Here is an 18758-nt window from a genome sequence, read left to right on the forward strand (position 1 = left end):
GCGTTCACAACATACATGTGACCACCCACTCCCCAGCACAGCAGACAAAATTCTCCTCTTTCTTTCCTGTATCCACCACGATGCTTTTAAGTTTTGGTTTTAAACATCTTGAAACTGACGGAAATGAAGCTCTGTCACTGACTTCTGGTGGTCACAAGGATTGTGACCGCTACACATAATAACAAGCTTACTTTAAGATATTGGGGTGCCTGGGTGGCGCAGTCGGTTAAGCGTCCGACTTCAGCCAGGTCACGATCTCGTGGTCCGTGAGTTCGAGCCCCGCGTCAGGCTCTGGGCTGATGGCTCGGAGCCTGGAGCCTGTTTCCGATTCTGTGTCTCCCTCTCTCTGTGCCCCTCCCCCGTTCATGCTCTGTCTCTCTCTGTCCCAAAAATAAATAAAAACGTTGAAAAAAAAATTAAAAAAAAAAAAAAAGATCTGGACCTGTTGGTACAGATGGTTAGGGCTTGCGTGGTAATCCACGTGGTGGGTTGGAAGTTAATACTGGCTGGTTATCTTCACCCAGAGAATTTCTATTCCATACACACCAATGTCACCCCAAACCTTGCCAACCATCTCAGAAATCCAGGCATTTGGTCACAAGGAGGTTGGAAAACTAGTACAGATATGGCTCAGCATAAATCCATCACCACTGCAAAAAAAAAAAAAAAAGCCAACATAAAAAGAGATGGCCTATTAACTGCGTACTAGACTCGTAGTACCTTAGCATCTATGTGCAGGTGATAGAATATATTACAGTTGTTAAGTTCAAGTCTATATGATCTTTATAAATAAAGATCTGTTTATAAGATCTATATAAACAAAAAATTTTGGCCTTGAACCAACTTGGTTCATATGGAAATCAGCAGTGGTGTCCTAATACTGGAATTCAGATTTGTCCAACAAAACTCCTCATTAAGGTTTTATTTGAAAGCCATTAGTTTCAGAAAGAGTTATTTTCCAAATAAAATGTTTAATTAGTGCATCGTTTAGAAAACCAAAATGGTCACTCATGGTCCCTACCTGTCCCAAATATGGAGAAAAATTAGAATAAGGAATGCCTCATTGAAAAATATCAACTATTAAAAGTTATATACAGCAATAAAGAGTGTTTTCCCTTGATTACTAAAAATCCTTTAAGCCTAAACCTCTTTAATAGAAATTCTTCTCTGATCTAAAGGCCTTGAGAAGGGCATGTGAGTAAATGAGTATTTTAAATGGGAGATAAAGTAGAGACAGGGTTTTCAATGGAAAATGAGGATTTCAGTGAGAGAAAGAGGTCAGGCCATCTGATTTCAGATAGGAAAGGCTTCATAGGCAGATTTTTAGGGATCTTGAAAGAAACTGGTGAGAATCAGAGAAGCATTAGTGAATTCTTTGGGCTCCATAGCTATAGTCAGCCACAAAAACCACCTGTTTTATCATTTTGTTGAGTGATGTGTGGTGTAAAAATGATACTGTATTGGGGCGCCTGGGTGGCTCAGGTGGTTAAGCGTCTGACTTTGGCTCAGGTCATGATCTCATGGTTCATGAATTTGAGCCCCACATCGGGCTCTCTGCTGTCAGTGCAAAGCCTGCTTTGAATCCTCTGCCTCCCCCTCTCTCTGCCCCTCCCTTGCCTGTGCTCTCTCTCCTTCTCAAAAATAAGTTTAAAAAAACATTTAAAAAATGATACTGGGTAATAAATATAAGTAAACTAATGTAGAATGTCATACACGCATAAACTCTAAAGTACAACTTTTTGTACGTATCTAATGTAAAATAGTTTTTTGAAATTACAAATCAATACACACTCATTGTGGAAAAACAAAAATGTAAAATACGCGAAGGTGACTAATGTTAATACCCAGGAGAATCAGAGGTTTATCAGATGTTTGTTCCTATGTCTGCCTACATATTTTATAATAGAATCAGAATATACTGTTATACACTGCTGACTTAATCTGTCATGAATATCTTTTTTCTGTGGCATTGGTTAGATCTCTAGAATATTCTTATTAATGCTTCTTTGCATTCTCCTGCCACTATCACTGGGCCTCTACATTCTACCCATGTTGACTTTTATTATTTTTTTTATTTAAAAAAAAATTTTTTTTAACGTTTATTTATTTTTGAGACAGAGAGAGACAGAGCATGAAGGGGGGAGGGGCAGAGAGAGAAGGAGAGACAGAATCGGGAAGCAGGCTCCAGGCTCTGAGCCATCAGCCCAGAGCCTGACGCGGGGCTCGAACTCACGGACCGCAAGATCGTGACCTGAGCTGAAGTCGGACGCTTAACCGACTGCGCCACCCAGGCGCCCCAACAGGTGTACTTTTATAAGTAGTGTAATGAGGAACAGTCTTGCACCTAAATTTTTATTAATATCCTTAGGACATCATTTCCTTAGGATGAATCTCTGGAAGGAAAATTTCCAGTCAAAGGATCCGTATCACGCTTTTTGCTCTCAGAATCAAATTGCTCTACAAAAAGGCTCAAGGGGCATCAGCCACATACAAGCGTGCCCAATTCTCCACATACTTAAAACACTCTTAAAAACCTGAGCAACTTGATGTGGGGAAACGAATCTCACTGTAATTTTTTTATTTGCATCTGTTTGAAGTAGAACATAAAAGTTATTTCAAATGATCGAAATCCCTAAATGCTTGATATTATTTGGATGAAATAACTAGATAATGGAGTGAGCTTTTCATTTTCCATGTCGATGTTTTGATGTGGTTTGGCTTTAGCCAGAGATGCCTTTCAAAAGACTTAATTGCTATTGAAGTGATTATTTTTCTCATCTTCAAAATGTCCATGCATTTCAAAAATGATGCTGCTGGAGTCACATAACGTTGTTGCATAAAATAAGTAACATTTAAGTAATATTTTTAAATGTCCCGCTGTTTGGCATTGCGTAGATCACACGCTTCTCACCTAGCCTCCCGCTAAATAAGACAGACTCCAGAGTACCTGCCGAGAGCAGAAAGCATAAAGAGCAAGGTAACTGAGGGGCTAACATTGTCCGGTGTAATGAGATAAACCACAATGGCTATTAACAACTAAACAGGAGAAAAAAAGATGCTAGAAGCGTTATATCCATGCCAGTTCTGATGTCTTCTCTAATCCTTTACAAGAGATATTCTGGAGATTGATCTGTGATTCGTTTTGTACTCAATAACATGCCAGTGTTTGCAAACCTGCACTAGCCATAAACCAACAGGGGAGATAGCATGGCATTTAAGCCTTTGCTTCAAATTCCATTCTTCAAAAGACAAACGCATATGAAAAATAAATAAATAAGAACCGTTGATACCTTCTGCTTCTCTTACAGTTATCAAATGCTTTCAGCTAGGAAGGGGTGTAAGTTAAGCGACCTTCCAATGGTGCTTACAAATTCATGAAAGTATAGGTTAAAAAAGTGTCCTTTTTAAAACTACTGAATTAAGGGGCGCTTAGGTGGCTCAGTCAGTTAAACGTCCAACTTCAGCTCAGGTCAGGATCTGATCTCAGTTTGAGAGTTTGGGGGCCCCATCAAGCTCTCTGCTCTCAGCGCAGAGCCTAATTTGAATACTCTGTTCCCCTCCATCTCTGCCCCTCCCTTCCTCACTCTCTCTCTCTCTCTCTCTCAAAGATAAGTAAACATTAAAAAACAAACAAACATGGAATTAATGTTGATCTCATCTGACAAATGGTCAAACACAGATACATTCAGGTGAAAAAAAAAAGAGATGATAAAAGGTCATTCATTAAATTATAACTGATTTCACAATATTCCATAATTAACTGTCTATAAAGTATCTGTGAAGAGGGAATTCTATAGGAAGAAAAGGGATAGTCTCTTTTGGAGCAATAGGCACCTCAGTGAACTTATCTGCTAAATGGGGGTGTGAGAATAGATGACCTTCCTGTTATGAACCCTGATGGATCCAAAACAACTATTTTTTTTTACAATGATGGAAGTGTCAATGGGTCTAGATTTGGTTTATTTTAGGGGGAAAAATGAGAGAACAGACCTGAGGGAAAAATGACAATTGAAATGATCACACCCCAAATATAACAGATAATTAGAGAGACACAAAGTGGTTTCTCAATTCAAAACAATTACTTTTAATTAAGTGTCTTCTGGATCACATTCATCACAAAAATGGCCACTTAAGTAATATGGATTTAAAAAAGGACCTGAGAATGTGATTTTAATTATAATTACAATGACTCTCATAGTGGACATATTTTACCGACTAATGAATAAAAGAATTTATTACTTACTCTTTGTCCTCTACAGTAAATTCTCCAACTGCACAAAAGAAATTAAATCCCTATAACATTTATTGTCCCTTTCTTTCCAAAATTAGAGCTCATTTGTGTAATATTGGAACTGTACAAAAGGTAACATACAAAGGATGTAATACAAAGGATGTGTGCTAAGAGAATGTCTGCTTCTTCATAAAAAATATATTGCAGTTTTCTTTTTCCATATGAACGTATTTAAAATGCTACTTAAAAAAATCAATAGCCTGCAATATTTTACAAACATTCTTATATGACACTTTTTGAGGCTATGAAGTTGAACCAGAAATGTATCGCATTTGCATTGTTCCAGTGAGTAACATTCAGCAATTTTTTTTCAAACGCACAATGTCAAAAATACTTAGAGTTTAAAATTTGCTATAAAGTATAAATAATGTCAAACATGATTAGTACATACTATGGGGAAAAGAGTCTTCTAGATACTAAGTTTTAATGTCACTGATCACAGGAAGTGATGTTGGTATTTGTCTCTAGCAGCCTGAAGACACGGTCATATCAAAATAGCAAGCTTAGGCACAATGCTTCCCCTTTTCTTCTGGGAATCTTTAATTTATGGGACATGTTTCAATAAACACGAGTTAGCTGTTTATTGGCGTTGGAAATCACATGAGAAATCACTCTTAAACGTGGTAAAAAGTACCAGCCTACACGTGACACCGTATTATTTCTACCTGCCATCGGGCAGTGGAAATATTAAAGGGTAATTTTCTCCACCCCTTCTGGTATCAGAACTTACCTGCCCTGCAGCTTGCCAGGTAAAATTCATGGAATGGATATTGACAGGAATGGCTGGCATTCTCTGTTGTGCTTTTCTGAAATCATGTGTAAAAGGGGCCATTTTCCCCTCTGAAACAATCAAGATATCTTCTTCAAATCCTGGTTAAAAAAAAAACGAAAACAAAAACAAAACTATCAAACTAGGTGGACTTAAAAGAATCCAAACCAGAAACTGCAGGCAAAAGGAGCATTAAAGAATTGGTATGGGTCATGCCTACACACCACGCACCTGTCTTGGCACCAACTAACTTTCCTCTGCACGGGGTAAGAACGGTGCTAAGAGACACAAGCTTTCAAGAAACGGAGTGGACACGGAGTAACCGGGTGTTAACAAACGCTGGGTCCCCCGCAAAACTTAACGGTTGTGGAAACTAACAACTGCGCGATCAGAACACTAGATCTGCTTAGGTTTCTTGGGAGAAGGGCATACGCCTTCAGGTGGAAAAATAGCTTATTAAAAGGTGGAGGGGAACAACCTTCCTTGCAAATTAAAGTTTTTAAAAGATCCTTAAATGCATGCATCTCTCCTTGAACAGAAGCGCTGGAGAGAGTAAAGGCACAGGCAAGAGAAGGGAGTGGGCGCGGGGGGACTTACCTATGAGCACTCTTGCCTGGTGAGCATCGATCCACAGGTACAGGCTTTCCTCCCGCGGCTGCCCGACCTCCGCCCGCAGTACCAGCAGGCACGGGAGGATGCTCCAGAGCCGGAGCGCGGTGGCGGGAAAGGCGCTTCTCCCGGCCATGCTACCCCAGATCTCCCTCGCCGTGGCTCTCGCCGCTGCACCCACCCAACCTGCGTCCGTGAAGTCCTCCCTCAGCCGGAGCTGTGCCCTCTTAGACGGCCAGGCGTGCAGCCGCCTCCTTCCCGTGCGAGTGAGTCCGCGAGAGCCGGAGGAGGAGGGAGGAGGGAGGAGAGAGCCGGCGCCTGCTGGGAGGCGCAGGGGGCGCAGGAGGGAGACGCGACGGCGGAGACGCGAGACTGGCAAAGCGGGAGATGCCAGCACGCACGGCGAGGCCAAGAGCCCGAGGGTTAAATACAGGCCGAGAGGAAGAGCGGGAAGGGAGGGCGCGAGTGAGGTGCGAGCGAGGAGTGGCGAGGTCCAGCCGCTCGCCACTGGGGGGCGCTGGGCGGCGCGGGACCCTCGGAAAAGCCGCGTCCCTGCCGCGGGGCGCGGGTGCGAGCGCGCGCAAAGGGAACGCGTGGTGTAGGCGGTTGAGGAGAGGGGCGCTCAGACCGGCCCCCCGGGATGTCACTCGCCTCTGCCTCTCGCCTGGCTGGCCTGGCAGGAAGCAAAGGGGAAGAACGGACATCGCGTGGCTTGATTAAGCTCTGAGGATGGTGATGATGACGACGATGACGACGACCCCCCATCCCTATGCCAGTGCTAAAGGAAAGCACATACTCCTCCACTTCTTCCTTTCCGCCACTATCGTTCCTCTCTGAGCCGCTCTACGCTGATACTCTACGCTGATACAGTGTAAAACCCGATCCACCGTCCAGTGGTGTCCTTGATTGCAGGCGCTCGGCTTGGCTCCTGGCGCAGGGCTTTCATTCCGCACTTGATTCACATCAAGGAGGGCGCTTTCACAGTTGGGGAGACTCTTCTCCTTGCTCACCCGGGAAGAGTTCCCTGGACGCTGGATGACACGTGCACCTGACACCGTGAGGATAGGACTTCACAAAACCATGAAAATCTTATGTTTGCTGGGGTTTCCCCAAACTTGGAGGCGCGCGCGGTGGTACTGAAATCACAGGCGCTTGGGAGGAAGACCAAGCTCTGGCCTTGCCTATGGGAACACTGGTTGGCTGGCGGTGGGCTACAGCCTAACATACATACCCGACCTCCTCAGAAGGGATTTAACCTGCTCCCTGCCTAGTCCCTCAGCTGCGCAAAGAAAACGGAAGCAAACGATTAAAAAAAAAAAAAAAAAAAAAGAGGCTTAGAAAGATTTCAGACTCAGAAAAGGGTTGTTTACGTCTCCTTGTTCTTAACCATCCAGATGCTGCGACAAATGCCCAAGGATGAGTGTCTAGGGCTGGGTGTGGTGTTTCACTCAGTCCTTTGTAGAGTGGTGGACACCTCAAGAGGGGAAAACAAACAGAACGGACAGAACAGAAGCCGAACATGTGCACGCATTCAGCTAAAAAAAATGTTAGGTCACGATAAGTTACTAAAAAGAACAGAATATGCATTTCCAATTATGAAATATTTTCAGCTTTACAACTGTTGATCTTTAAAAGTAACTAGACAAGATGTCTATGACTGTTTTGAACTTGCAGTGCCTTAACTTATAAGGACTTTAAAGTGCTTACTTAATCCTCACAACTCTTTTAAAAAGGCACTATTAATAGCCCCATTTTACTGATAGGGAAGCACTGTTCCAAAAAGTCCCGGAAGCTGCCTTTGGTTACCCAGATGGTAATGGACAGAGTCAGGGTTCAAACCCCTGGCACTCTTGATTTAAAAGCCCATTCTTCTAGCCACTATATCTCGTACTGATAAGTAAATTATAATTAAGTGTATACATCCCAAGGCTCACAGCCATTCTTCCTTTAGAATAAGACTATTTACCTCTTTGCAAACATTTTATTAGTTTTGATTTCAGTGCATATGCATCTATATATAATGTATGCACATACATCAGGCAGCCTTTGAAGCCCTTTAACATTTTAATGCCAATTGTTTCCCAATTAAAGATAATTTCAGCACACAATAGACATTTTCTTTGACTCCAAAAAAGTGTGGTCTGAACTGAAACTTTTTCCTTTGCAGTGCTCAGACCTCTATGGCTCTTGGTGCAAGGACGCCCTCTACAGGTTGTTATAATCAAACACTAAGTAGGAAATACTCCTAAAATGTCCTTTTTGGTAGAGAAAAAGAGGGGCTAAATTCCCTCCTCATTCAACTTCCTCTGAGTGAGGCCTTTCCGCAGTGGTTGACTTAGGTGTTGATGATGATGGTAAAATTTATTTTGCTGTAAGAAATTATTGGGGCGCCTGGGTGGCGCAGTCGGTTAAGCGTCCGACTTCAGCCAGGTCACGATCTCGCGGTCCGTGAGTTCGAGCCCCGCGTCGGGCTCTGGGCTGATGGCTCAGAGCCTGGAGCCTGTTTCCGATTCTGTGTCTCCCTCTCTCTCTGCTCCTTCCCCGTTCATGCTCTGTCTCTCTCTGTCCCAAAAATAAATAAACGTTGAAAAAAAAAGAAATTATTTTTCCTTCCAGAATGGTTGCTCTCTATTCACTTCTCCTTAGCAGTGGACACTTAAAAAAAAATTAGATTTTATTAGAGTTATAAAAACATGCTATTTTTTAAAAATCTTGGATTTGAACTCCTGGGATTTTAAAGGGAAGGAAGGAACGAACATATGGTATACACCAGTCAGCTATTTCCAAGAGTGTATCTTTTGGGGGGAGGGGCTGCCTAAGACGTAAATCAGGCTTGATTCTCCTTTCCGTTGTTTTTTTTTTCAATGTTTCTTTTTAAATTTATTTTCGAAGGAGAGAGAGAGAGACAGAGACAGAGCATGAGCAGGGGAGGAGTAGAGAGAGAGGGAGACACAGAATCCGAAGCAGGCTCCAGGCTCCGAGCTGTCAGCACAAAGGCCGATGCAGGGCTCGAACCCACGAACCGTGAGATCATGACCTGAGCCTAAGCCGGACACTCAACCGACTGAGCCACCCAGGCGCCCCTCTCCTTTCTATTGTTAAGGAGCAAAGTGCCTTTTTCATTTAGAATACAGTCATGTTTCCAATTTCTGTACTAAAAAAAAAAGTAATGATATTTATTTGCATATTATAAAAATTTCAAAATAATGTGCTAGATGATATTACAAGTCAGCTTCGCTTAGTTTGAGAATTCTACCATTTATTGGGGCACTTGGCTGGCTCACTGGGCTGAGCATGTGATTCTTGATCTCATGGTTGTAAGTTCGAGCCCCATGTTGTATGTAGAGATGACTTAAAAATCTTTAAGAAAATTCTACCATTTATTTTCCAGACTATTATTTTTCCTTTCCTTGTGCAATTCATTCTCATCAGCCACATTTGTAGGCAGATGCATTTATTTATTAACTTACTTATTCCACAGAGATTGATACGGTAGCAATTTTGTGCAAGACACTGTGCTGAAAACTACAAGAAAAAGACAGCAAAAAAAAAAAGTCATGAAACTACATGAAAAATGAAACACGACCTCAGCTCTTGATGAATATTGGAGTTATTAAAATGAATACGACAAGCACCCCAGTAACCCTAATAGAAGGCAAAATATGGTGGTTGTTGACAGAAGGACTGGGAATTCAAAGAGGAAGTATATCTGGAATTTGAAAAAAATTTTAGTTCATTCATTCAAAAAACATTGGTGAAGGAAAGTGGGTGAGGGTTTGCCTAAATGAGTGATGGGGATTAAGGAGGGCACTTGTTATGGTGATGAAATCACTGAATTCTACTCCTGAAAGCAATATTACACTCTTTATTAGCTAACTGGAATTTAACTGGAAATTTGACAAGAAAAAAAAAAGCATTGGTGAAGTGTCTGATGTATGGATAGAGAGGCAGGTAAAAACACAGCTCCTACTCTCCAAATCTTGGTCTCATTGGAGACAGAGTGAAGAATGAACCATGAAGACTTTTCCAGGCTTCTCATGGCTTCTGCAAGGCAAATTCAGAGATCTGGCAATACTCCCCCCTTACGAGGGGATGTGTGTGAGTACTGGGGTCATTCAACCATTCAAACAGGGCTCTGCTTCTTATAGTTATGATACACTTCTATCGAGCCCGCTTCACTTGACTTGCTGGGCTTCTGTAGGCTTCTGAATTTGCTGCTCTTGGACTAGAGGAGAGGCAATGGGACAGGGAGGAGGAAGGTGCTCCAGGGGACAGAAACCAGCACTCATCCTGGAAGTGCGGTTTTGCGGGAACAGGGGCAGAGCCTGCTATAGAGGAGGACCTTGTCAGTGCCCCGCCACCCACTCGCCAGGTAATCCTTTCCTTGCCCACTCTGCCTCGTTGTCTCAAGCAGAGCTAGCTTGCTAACTCCAGGGGCTGGTCCTGAGACTGGGGCACAGCAGATGCACCCTGAGCTGTGGTGAAGGAGGGGAGCAGGCACCCTGGCAGCACGAAAAGGGAGCCACAACGCAGTAAGTGAATGGAGCAAGTTGCCAAGCATTATTTTTACCGCAGTCCTGTTTTTAAAAAACTATGCTGGGGCGCCTGGGTGGCTCAGTTGGTTGAGCGTCCGGCTCAGATCAGGATCTCAGGGCTCGTGAGTTCAAGCCCTGTGCAGGGCTCTGTGCTGACAGCTCAGAGCCTGGAGCCTGCGTTGAATTCTGTGTCTCCCTCGCTCTCGGTCCCTCCCCTGCCCGTGCTCTGCCTCTTTCTTTTTTTTTTTTTTTTTTTTTAATTTTTTTTTTCAACGTTTTTTAATTTATTTTTGGGACAGAGAGACACAGAGCATGAACGGGGGAGGGGCAGAGAGAGAGGGAGACACAGACTCGGAAACAGGCTCCAGGCTCTGAGCCGTCAGCCCAGAGCCCGACGCGGGGCTCGAACTCACGGACCGCGAGATCGTGACCTGGCTGAAGTCGGACGCTTAACCGACTGCGCCACCCAGGCGCCCCGCTCTGCCTCTTTCTGAGAAGTAAATAAACATAGAAGAACAATGTTTATGTGTATATGTGTTTATATTTGTACATGTCTAAAACTATACGCAGAAAATGTCTAAAAGGTTACATACCAAAATATTTCCAGGGGTGGTCTATAGGGAGTAGAACTGGGTCTAGGGGTGATTTTCACTTTATGCACAAATATTTCCGGCTTTGAAAAAAAATGAGCAGATGCTCTTGTAGTTAAAAATCATTTTTAAGAAGGGAAAAAGGTCTTGTCTTTCCTGCTTCAGTCAGTTTCTCCCCCAAGTAGGCAGCTGTCACCACCCTAGGCCAGCACGGTTCGGTATGCTGCTTGCATACGTTATCACTTCAGATCTGTCCATCATGACACATGACAGCTCATTACTGAAGCACAGCCCAGCTTGGGTATGCCTCGTCATCCCATGCCACACTCCTGTTCTTCTTCCCTCATTTAATGGCATTGCCAAGCAACCTACTATAACTTGTCTTCCACAAACCATATCTGGTATTTTCTGTTCATCCATGCTGTTTCATCTCTATGACATTTAACAGCTATTTTTAAAAATTTTTTTTTAATGTTTATTTATTAAACACAGAGAGAGACAGAGCAAGAGCAGGGGAGGGGCAGAGAGAGAGAGGGAGACACAGAATCCGAAGCAGGCTCCAGGGTACGAGCTGTCCGCACAGAGCCTGATGCAGGGCTCGAACTCACAGACCACGAGATCGTGACCTGAGCCGAAGTCGGATGCTCAACCGACTGAGCCACCCAGGTGCCCCTAACAGCTATAATTTTTTAATGATGGGGGAAAAACAGGAAAACAATTTTACTGTCGAGTATTAGAGGAATGAGAAACATATTGGAACACTGTCATAGGATGAAATATTACTGAAGCCTTAAAATTGATGCAATTGATATTCTGATATATGTGTTCAATCATGAAACTATCATCACAGTCAAGATAATGTACATTACCCATCACTCCCAGAGTTTAACAAATCATACACTTTAAATATATGCAGTTTATTATGTCAACTGAATTTCATTCAATCTGTTTCAAAACTTTCCAAAGAAATGAGAAATATTGGTGTTTCATCAGGATACAAAAGGCACTAACAACGAAAGAAAAAATTGGTAAATTGGATGATATTAAAATTAGTAACTTCCCTTATCAAAAGATAGCATTGAGAGTGAAAAGACAAGCCACTGAATGGGAGGAGGTACTTGGATGTGCAGGATTCTTATCCAGAATATATAAAGAGTTTCTACAAATCCATAAGAAAAAGGACAGACAAGCCAGTAGAAAATGGGCAAAAGTCCTGAGAAGGTACTTCACGAAAGCACATACTCACATGGCCAATTAACACATGAAAAACTGCTCAACATCACTACTTATCAGAGAAATGAGAATTAAAACCACGTAGGAAACCAATTCACACCCCTCAGAATGGTTCGAATAAAAATAGAAAGATTATATAAAGTTGGTGAGGGTGGGAAGCATACCCTGCCATCAAAGTGTAAATTGGTACAATCATTTTGGAAAATGATTTGGAAATAACTGCTGAAGCTCAACTCAGCAATTTCACTTCTACAGATAAGCCCCGCAGAAAAAAAAAAAGTGTATATATTTATGCAAAGACTGTCAATAACAGCACTCTTTATCTTGGCCTCCAAATGGAAACAATTCAAATATCTATCATCAGTGAAATGAATTAATACATTATTATTGCTTGTCCAGTGGAATACTACACAGCTATGAAAACATACAAGCAACAATTACACACAGCATGGATGAATCTCACAGAACATCATATTGAGCTAAATAATCCAAAAGGATACATCCTGGGTGATTCTGTTTACTGAAAATTCAAAAACGAGAAAAACGGATGCATGCTATCAGAGGTCAAGATAGTGAAGGCATTACCTTTGGAGGGTGATAATGATCGAAAGGGGACATAAAAGGGGCTTTGAGATGTTGGCGATGTTTTGGTTTTGATCTGCGTGTTAGCCATATGAGAATGTTTATTTGATGAAATCTCATGAAGTTGAACACTTCTAACTGTGTGCCTTTTAATGTATGTTGTGTTTTAATAAAATATTAATGAAATATTACTGTATCATACAAAAACCAAAATAATGAAAGATCTGTGTTTATAAGCTTAGAACTGGGAAGATCTTTGTAAACAAGCTACTTGAAAGCTATGAAAGAAAAGATAAATAAATTTGACGTGAAAAAGTATTTTAAATAACTATGTAGAAATTAAAATAAAAATAGCCACACCATAAACAAAACACTGAGAAAAATATCTGCAAACATGACAGACAACGGAACAACTTCTTTAATTTCCAAAATGCTTGTATTTACATTTTACAGGGAACATGTCATTTAGGAGAAAAATGGACAAGACTATAGAATTTAAAAATAGCTGAATATAAAGGATTGTCGAGGATATAGGAAAAGAGATGCTTTCATATCATTGATGAAAGTGCAAGCTGATTCATCTTTTTTGCAGAACAGTTTCTAATTTCCCAATATCCGTCAAACATTCAAAATACCCTTTGACTCAATAATTCCACGCTTGAGAATTTATTCCATGAACATGCATGAAAAAAAACCACCAAATTGCATTTACAAAGCTGTCCTTTGCATTGTGGCTTGTAATAGCAAAGACAAAGAAACAAAAAATTTGAGATCATCTATCGATTAGTAGGAAATTAGTAAAACAAATTATCGTACGGGTGTGCAGTGGAATATCGGGCACTTCTGGATGTGCCGATTATGAGAGTTCTCAGGATTCCTTGTGAAAGGAAGATGCAAAGCAGTGTATACAGTATGTGTTCCTTAACGCACATAAAAATCTACACAGAAGCGTTTAAACACAGACGTGCATATACATACAAAAAAGGCAGCACAGTATGCTCACAGAGCCACACGCCCATACCGTAAGTTTAGCATGCTTAGCAGGCTGGATGCTGGTTTCCTTTAGAGAAAGGAATTACGAATTAGGTAGAGTTTGGGGAAAGAGGCTTTTTCTATTCTATTTTTTTTCTCTACCATTTGATACTTTTTAGACCTATCTACCTTTTGAAATGTTAATAGAAATTACCGAGGTAATGTGATTATGAACCATTTAAAATTTCTTCTTTTTGCTTTTCTGTTTTCAAATATTAAACTCTAAAAATTGTTTTTAAATGACATTTTCAAATACTTTTTAATAGCTGAAAATATGGTTTCAGGTGAAAGACACCCAAGAAAACCATGTTTCTGTGTAATGTGTTTTGTGTACTATGAACACACAAAACGTAATATTTAAGAATGCCCTGATGTGTTCAGGAGAAATGCCATTTTGATTGCTTTAAGTCCTGTGGAAACGTGCTGTAAACTGCAAAGCCCCAGGAGTCACTGGTATTTCATGAGTTCTAGTCATAGTGATCTAAGTGAATAGCTAAGGCTCAAGTCCTGGGTATAGAGCTGCTTTCTCACCTGTCGATCTGCGGCTACCCTCAGGACAGAGGAGTGGGAGAATCACTGAGCTTTGAAGTCTCCAGAGCGTTATGAACCTCTCTGTCTTGATGGAGGTCTGATTTATATGTTAATCTGAGTTCCAGTCCTTCACTCATTCCCACACCCAGAAAGTTACCACAGACACAGACATCCTAGAACACAGATACCTGAAGCAGTGGAAAGTTCTATGGGTAACAGAAATACTATATAAAGGATTTTATTTCAGAATGAGCCTTAAAAAGTAGCAAAGTGATTTTGACACGTAGCTTTGATGAGGCTGTTTTGCCTAGAGCAGGAGCAATCACACTGTTCTCACCCACCCTTTTGACAGGGTTGTTTGAGGTTAGTAGGAATGTGACTGTTACCACCAACTAATCTCATTCCTTCCTTCACTGAGTCTTTTCCTGTCTGGTGAGCCTTGTGAGTGAGGTTAAGACATCTATTTGTATATCTTGGGGGAAAAAAATCTTGAAAGTGTGATGGTTTGTAAACATTCTAGAAAAAAATTTAGGTGATCATTTGGCAATCTTTTTAAAACAAAAACATCAAACATCACATGTATGATGTACATATATCATATATATGTGCCAAAGATATATGTAAATATCTCCTCAACCAAATGATGACATATATATACTAAAGACATATATTATATGGTTTCTATGTAACATGTAGATATGTATATATGTGTGTATATACATATATATGTATATATCTATATCTACATATCTATATGTAGTTATTTATAACTATATATTTATATGCTTAGTGATATGAGAAACAACACTGAAAGGTAAATGGTGTTCTGAGGGGGAAAATATTGGGTTAAAATCCTTTTTTTTTTTTTTTTAAATCTTTTTTTTCAACGTTTATTTATTTTTGGGACAGAGAGAGACAGAGCATGAACGGGGGAAGGGCAGAGAGAGAGGGAGACACAGAATCGGAAACAGGCTCCAGGCTCTGAGCCATCAGCCCAGAGCCCGACGCGGGGCTCGAACTCACAGACCACGAGATCGTGACCTGGCTGAAGTCGGACGCTTAACCGACTGCGCCACCCAGGCGCCCCTAAAATCCTTAATATAAGTCAATGCTTACCAAAATTTAGAAGAGGGAGATGAATTTCTCAGTAGAAAAATTTGACATACAAATACAAATAAATGAAAAACTACGATCATTTAACATTTTAAAGGATATCCAACTTCACTAGTCACGACAGAGATACAAATAATAACAGTAAGATACTCTTTTACATTTCACTAGAACAAAGATGTAAATAATTCATAGCATTCACGGTTGTTGAGGGTACAAATTGGTATAACCTTTCCAAAGACCAACATACTATCTTGTATCAACAGCTTAGATAAGCACAGTTTTTAAGAATTTTTGCTTCTGGGGCTCCTGGGTGGCTCAGTCAGTTAGGTGTCCAACTCTTGATCTCAGCTCAGATCATGATCTCATATGGTCGTGAGATCGAGCCTCAGGTCAAGTTCTGGGCTGAGCGTGGAGCCTGTTTGAGATTCTCTCTTTCCCTTTCTCTGCCCCTCCTCTGCTCATGCTCTCTCTCTCAAAATAATAAATAAATAAGCGTTAAAAAATGAAGAAACTTACCTCTGAGAATTTATGAAATAATTAAAAATGCATAAAATATATATAAGCAAGAATGTTCTTGACAAACTTTACAATATTCAAGAATTAGAAACATTGCTCATCAAAATTGAACAAGTGAGCACACAATGCATGCCATGCTGTAAGTTAAAATGGTGTTAACTTTATTTGATTAGCTACTTCAACTCAGATTAGTTTAAGGACTACTTTTGGTTTTAAAGTGCCTGAAATATAATAGGTACGTTATCAGTGTCTGTTAAATATACATGGAAAGATTTAATGCAATATTTGGATCCAAATGGTTATGTTTGGTTTCTTCTTATAAGTTACTAGCTTCTTCTAAGTTACTACAGGCAGCCCACAAAGATATATTCTTAACTCAGCCTGTTCTAATGGCATGAATACCTTGCATATTTATCACTAATTTATATGGAGTCATATAACTTATTCCCAAGAGGAAATTTTGCTTTGCCCGTTGACTATTGCAATAAAAACTTTACCATTAACGGACGATGGGGACATAAATCTGGTTTCATCATCCATGCAAGCCTTTGCAGCATTGACTAGGATTCAGAGAGCATCGTGATTCTAAAAACCCTTCCCATATAAAAAAATTATAATTTAAAAACTTTAAGTTTTTAAATATATCATAAGATATATTGTGAGATTTGTCTCACTGGTAACCAATAACCACAATAGGAGTTGAATTTTTTCTATCTGTTCTCATTATTAAAATTCTCAAACTTCCTGAGGTATCTTTCCCTGGACTACCTGAACGCAATATAGTTTCTTTCTGCTCGTAACAATGATCAAAATCAAACAATGCCAGATGGTGTGACTGGCTTCCTTTAGGTAAAATACCAAATAGCATTTGTAGTAACCTTGAAAAATGTTCACTTAGGAATTTTTGAAAGGACACATTTAAAATTTCAAGGGAGATCAGAAAATTGTGAATTTAAGACCCATTGAGGGATAAAACCTTGGCAGAGTTAACACAAAATTGGAAGTTAATTTTGTATAGACAAATCTTTTGTTACTTCCAAGTTGATCAGGACCTCGGAGACTTTTTCAGGCTAAACACACTCAGAACCAGGATCATCCAAAATGGTAATTTAGTAATCTCCAATATGTGGAATATATTTCTGGAGACCAGAATGCAAAAGTTAGCACTCCAAGACATCGCTTTCCTAGCATGAAGCTACCTGCAGAATTCTGTTGGTAATCAAAAGATTGATGAATGTTGATTCCAGATGAGAGTATTGGATGGTACTTCATCTTGGCCAGTTAATCTCAACTGCTACCCATTAGGAGGCATTTTAGAAATCTGTGGGGATATTTCTGGTTGTTACAATGTCTGATGGGTGCTTTGGACTCCTACTAGATACAAACCAGGAATGGTACTTCCTGCTATGCATGAGACAGGTCCACATATGAGTGTGCCACAGTCTACAAGCATCTTTTGATTACCCCGTTGGAGATTCATGCAGATGAAAACTTTTTATACTTATTTGACCCTGGGAACCTAGTTCCATTTTATGTGTAAACGCACCGTTTTAAGTACACTCTGAATTTTCCCAAAATGCAACTGCTGGGAATAGTAAGATTCTGTGGAAAACAAGATTGTGCTTGGTTTTATTTGGATCTTTATCAAGAATTATTCACATTCTGGAAAAATCACATCACACCTCTCCTTTTTTCATTCTTTTGTACTTTTTATACATAATAGCTTCTGATCTTCTTACTTCCCATAAAACCAAACTTTTTCATTAAAGTAGGTGCAAGTATCCAGTTACTTCACTAGGTCGGGAACAGTTGCACTCAACCATTCCCATTTTAAATACATATTATTTTAGAATTGATTTTTTGCTTTGTTCATATATGTTAGAGCATTATATTTATTATTTGGGATTATATGTGTCAGAGTAGATAATATTATCCTGTGTTCTATTTGAGGAGAGTAAAGGGGAAATAACAGAATGTCTATTATAAAAAGGCAGCTTTGGATCAGTCTAAAAGGCTATCTACTGTGTGATTCCATTTATGTGACATTCTAGAAAAATCACTATAAACAGGCAACACAGGTTGACAGAGGCTAGGGGTTCCTAGAGGCTAGGGATTCCCAGGAAGGTTTAACGACAAAGGGGTTGCTTGAGGGAATTTCTGTGAGGGGCAACGTTAACTGTTCTGATTCCTCACTGTGGCCATGATGGCTGTTTGCATCTGTCAAAATTTATAGAAATGCATACCCCAAAAAGTGAGTTTTATGTATGTAAATTATAAAATGTTTAAAAAGGGGGGTGGAAGAAAACACAAATAAAACACAGAAAATCAATCCAAATAGTAGCTTGTTTCCCAATGTTGAGAACCACTGAAGTAGGCCATAGAAACCCCTGATGACATTCATGTCTCTGGACTCTAGGTCCTGCCTCTCATGATGGAACTCCTTATTCTCATTGTCCTTCTCAGATACGTGGAGAGAAAAAAATTAACTTTCCATAGAATTCATGGCCATGCACAAACTATACCTTAAGCAAAGCCAACAAGTCATTGGCATTAGGATTAAAATCTAGACACTTCATTCTAGTGATCATTTCCTACATCACACTGATCCACTAGTTTGTGCTAAAATGGAAGAATGCTGTGAGTTCTTAAGTTTTTCCATTCATATCTGGCATTATGTGTCTAAAGTAAAATAAAATAAAATAAAATACCAATATGCACATTACACTACCACCTGACTTTACTAAGAAAGCAAAAATAAAATTAAATAAATAATTTAAAAAAAATTTTTTTTCAACGTTTATTTATTTTTGGGACAGAGAGAGACAGAGCATGAACGGGGGAGGGGCAGAGAGAGAGGGAGACACAGAATCGGAAACAGGCTCCAGGCTCCGAGCCATCAGCCCAGAGCCCGACGCGGGGCTCGAACTCACGGACCGCGAGATCGTGACCTGGCTGAA

General features: G+C 40.3%; 1 protein-coding gene across 1 annotated transcript in view; it reads right to left on the reverse strand.

The window, feature by feature from the left end:
* The window catches only part of WIF1 (WNT inhibitory factor 1), a 69262-nt gene extending 63185 nt beyond the window's left edge, over positions 1 to 6077 (reverse strand). Inside the window, exons 1-2 of the mRNA XM_043562954.1 lie at positions 5658 to 6077; positions 5022 to 5161 (exon numbers count right to left, since the gene is read on the reverse strand). Coding sequence (XP_043418889.1) covers positions 5022 to 5161; positions 5658 to 5805 — 288 coding nt within the window. The 5' untranslated portion in view covers positions 5806 to 6077. The remainder of the gene's footprint in view (positions 1 to 5021; positions 5162 to 5657) is intronic.
* Between the last annotated feature and the right edge of the window lie 12681 nt (positions 6078 to 18758).

The sequence above is a fragment of the Prionailurus bengalensis genome, chromosome B4 (assembly GCF_016509475.1).
Source record: "Prionailurus bengalensis isolate Pbe53 chromosome B4, Fcat_Pben_1.1_paternal_pri, whole genome shotgun sequence".
Classification (NCBI taxonomy): Eukaryota; Metazoa; Chordata; class Mammalia; order Carnivora; family Felidae; genus Prionailurus; species Prionailurus bengalensis.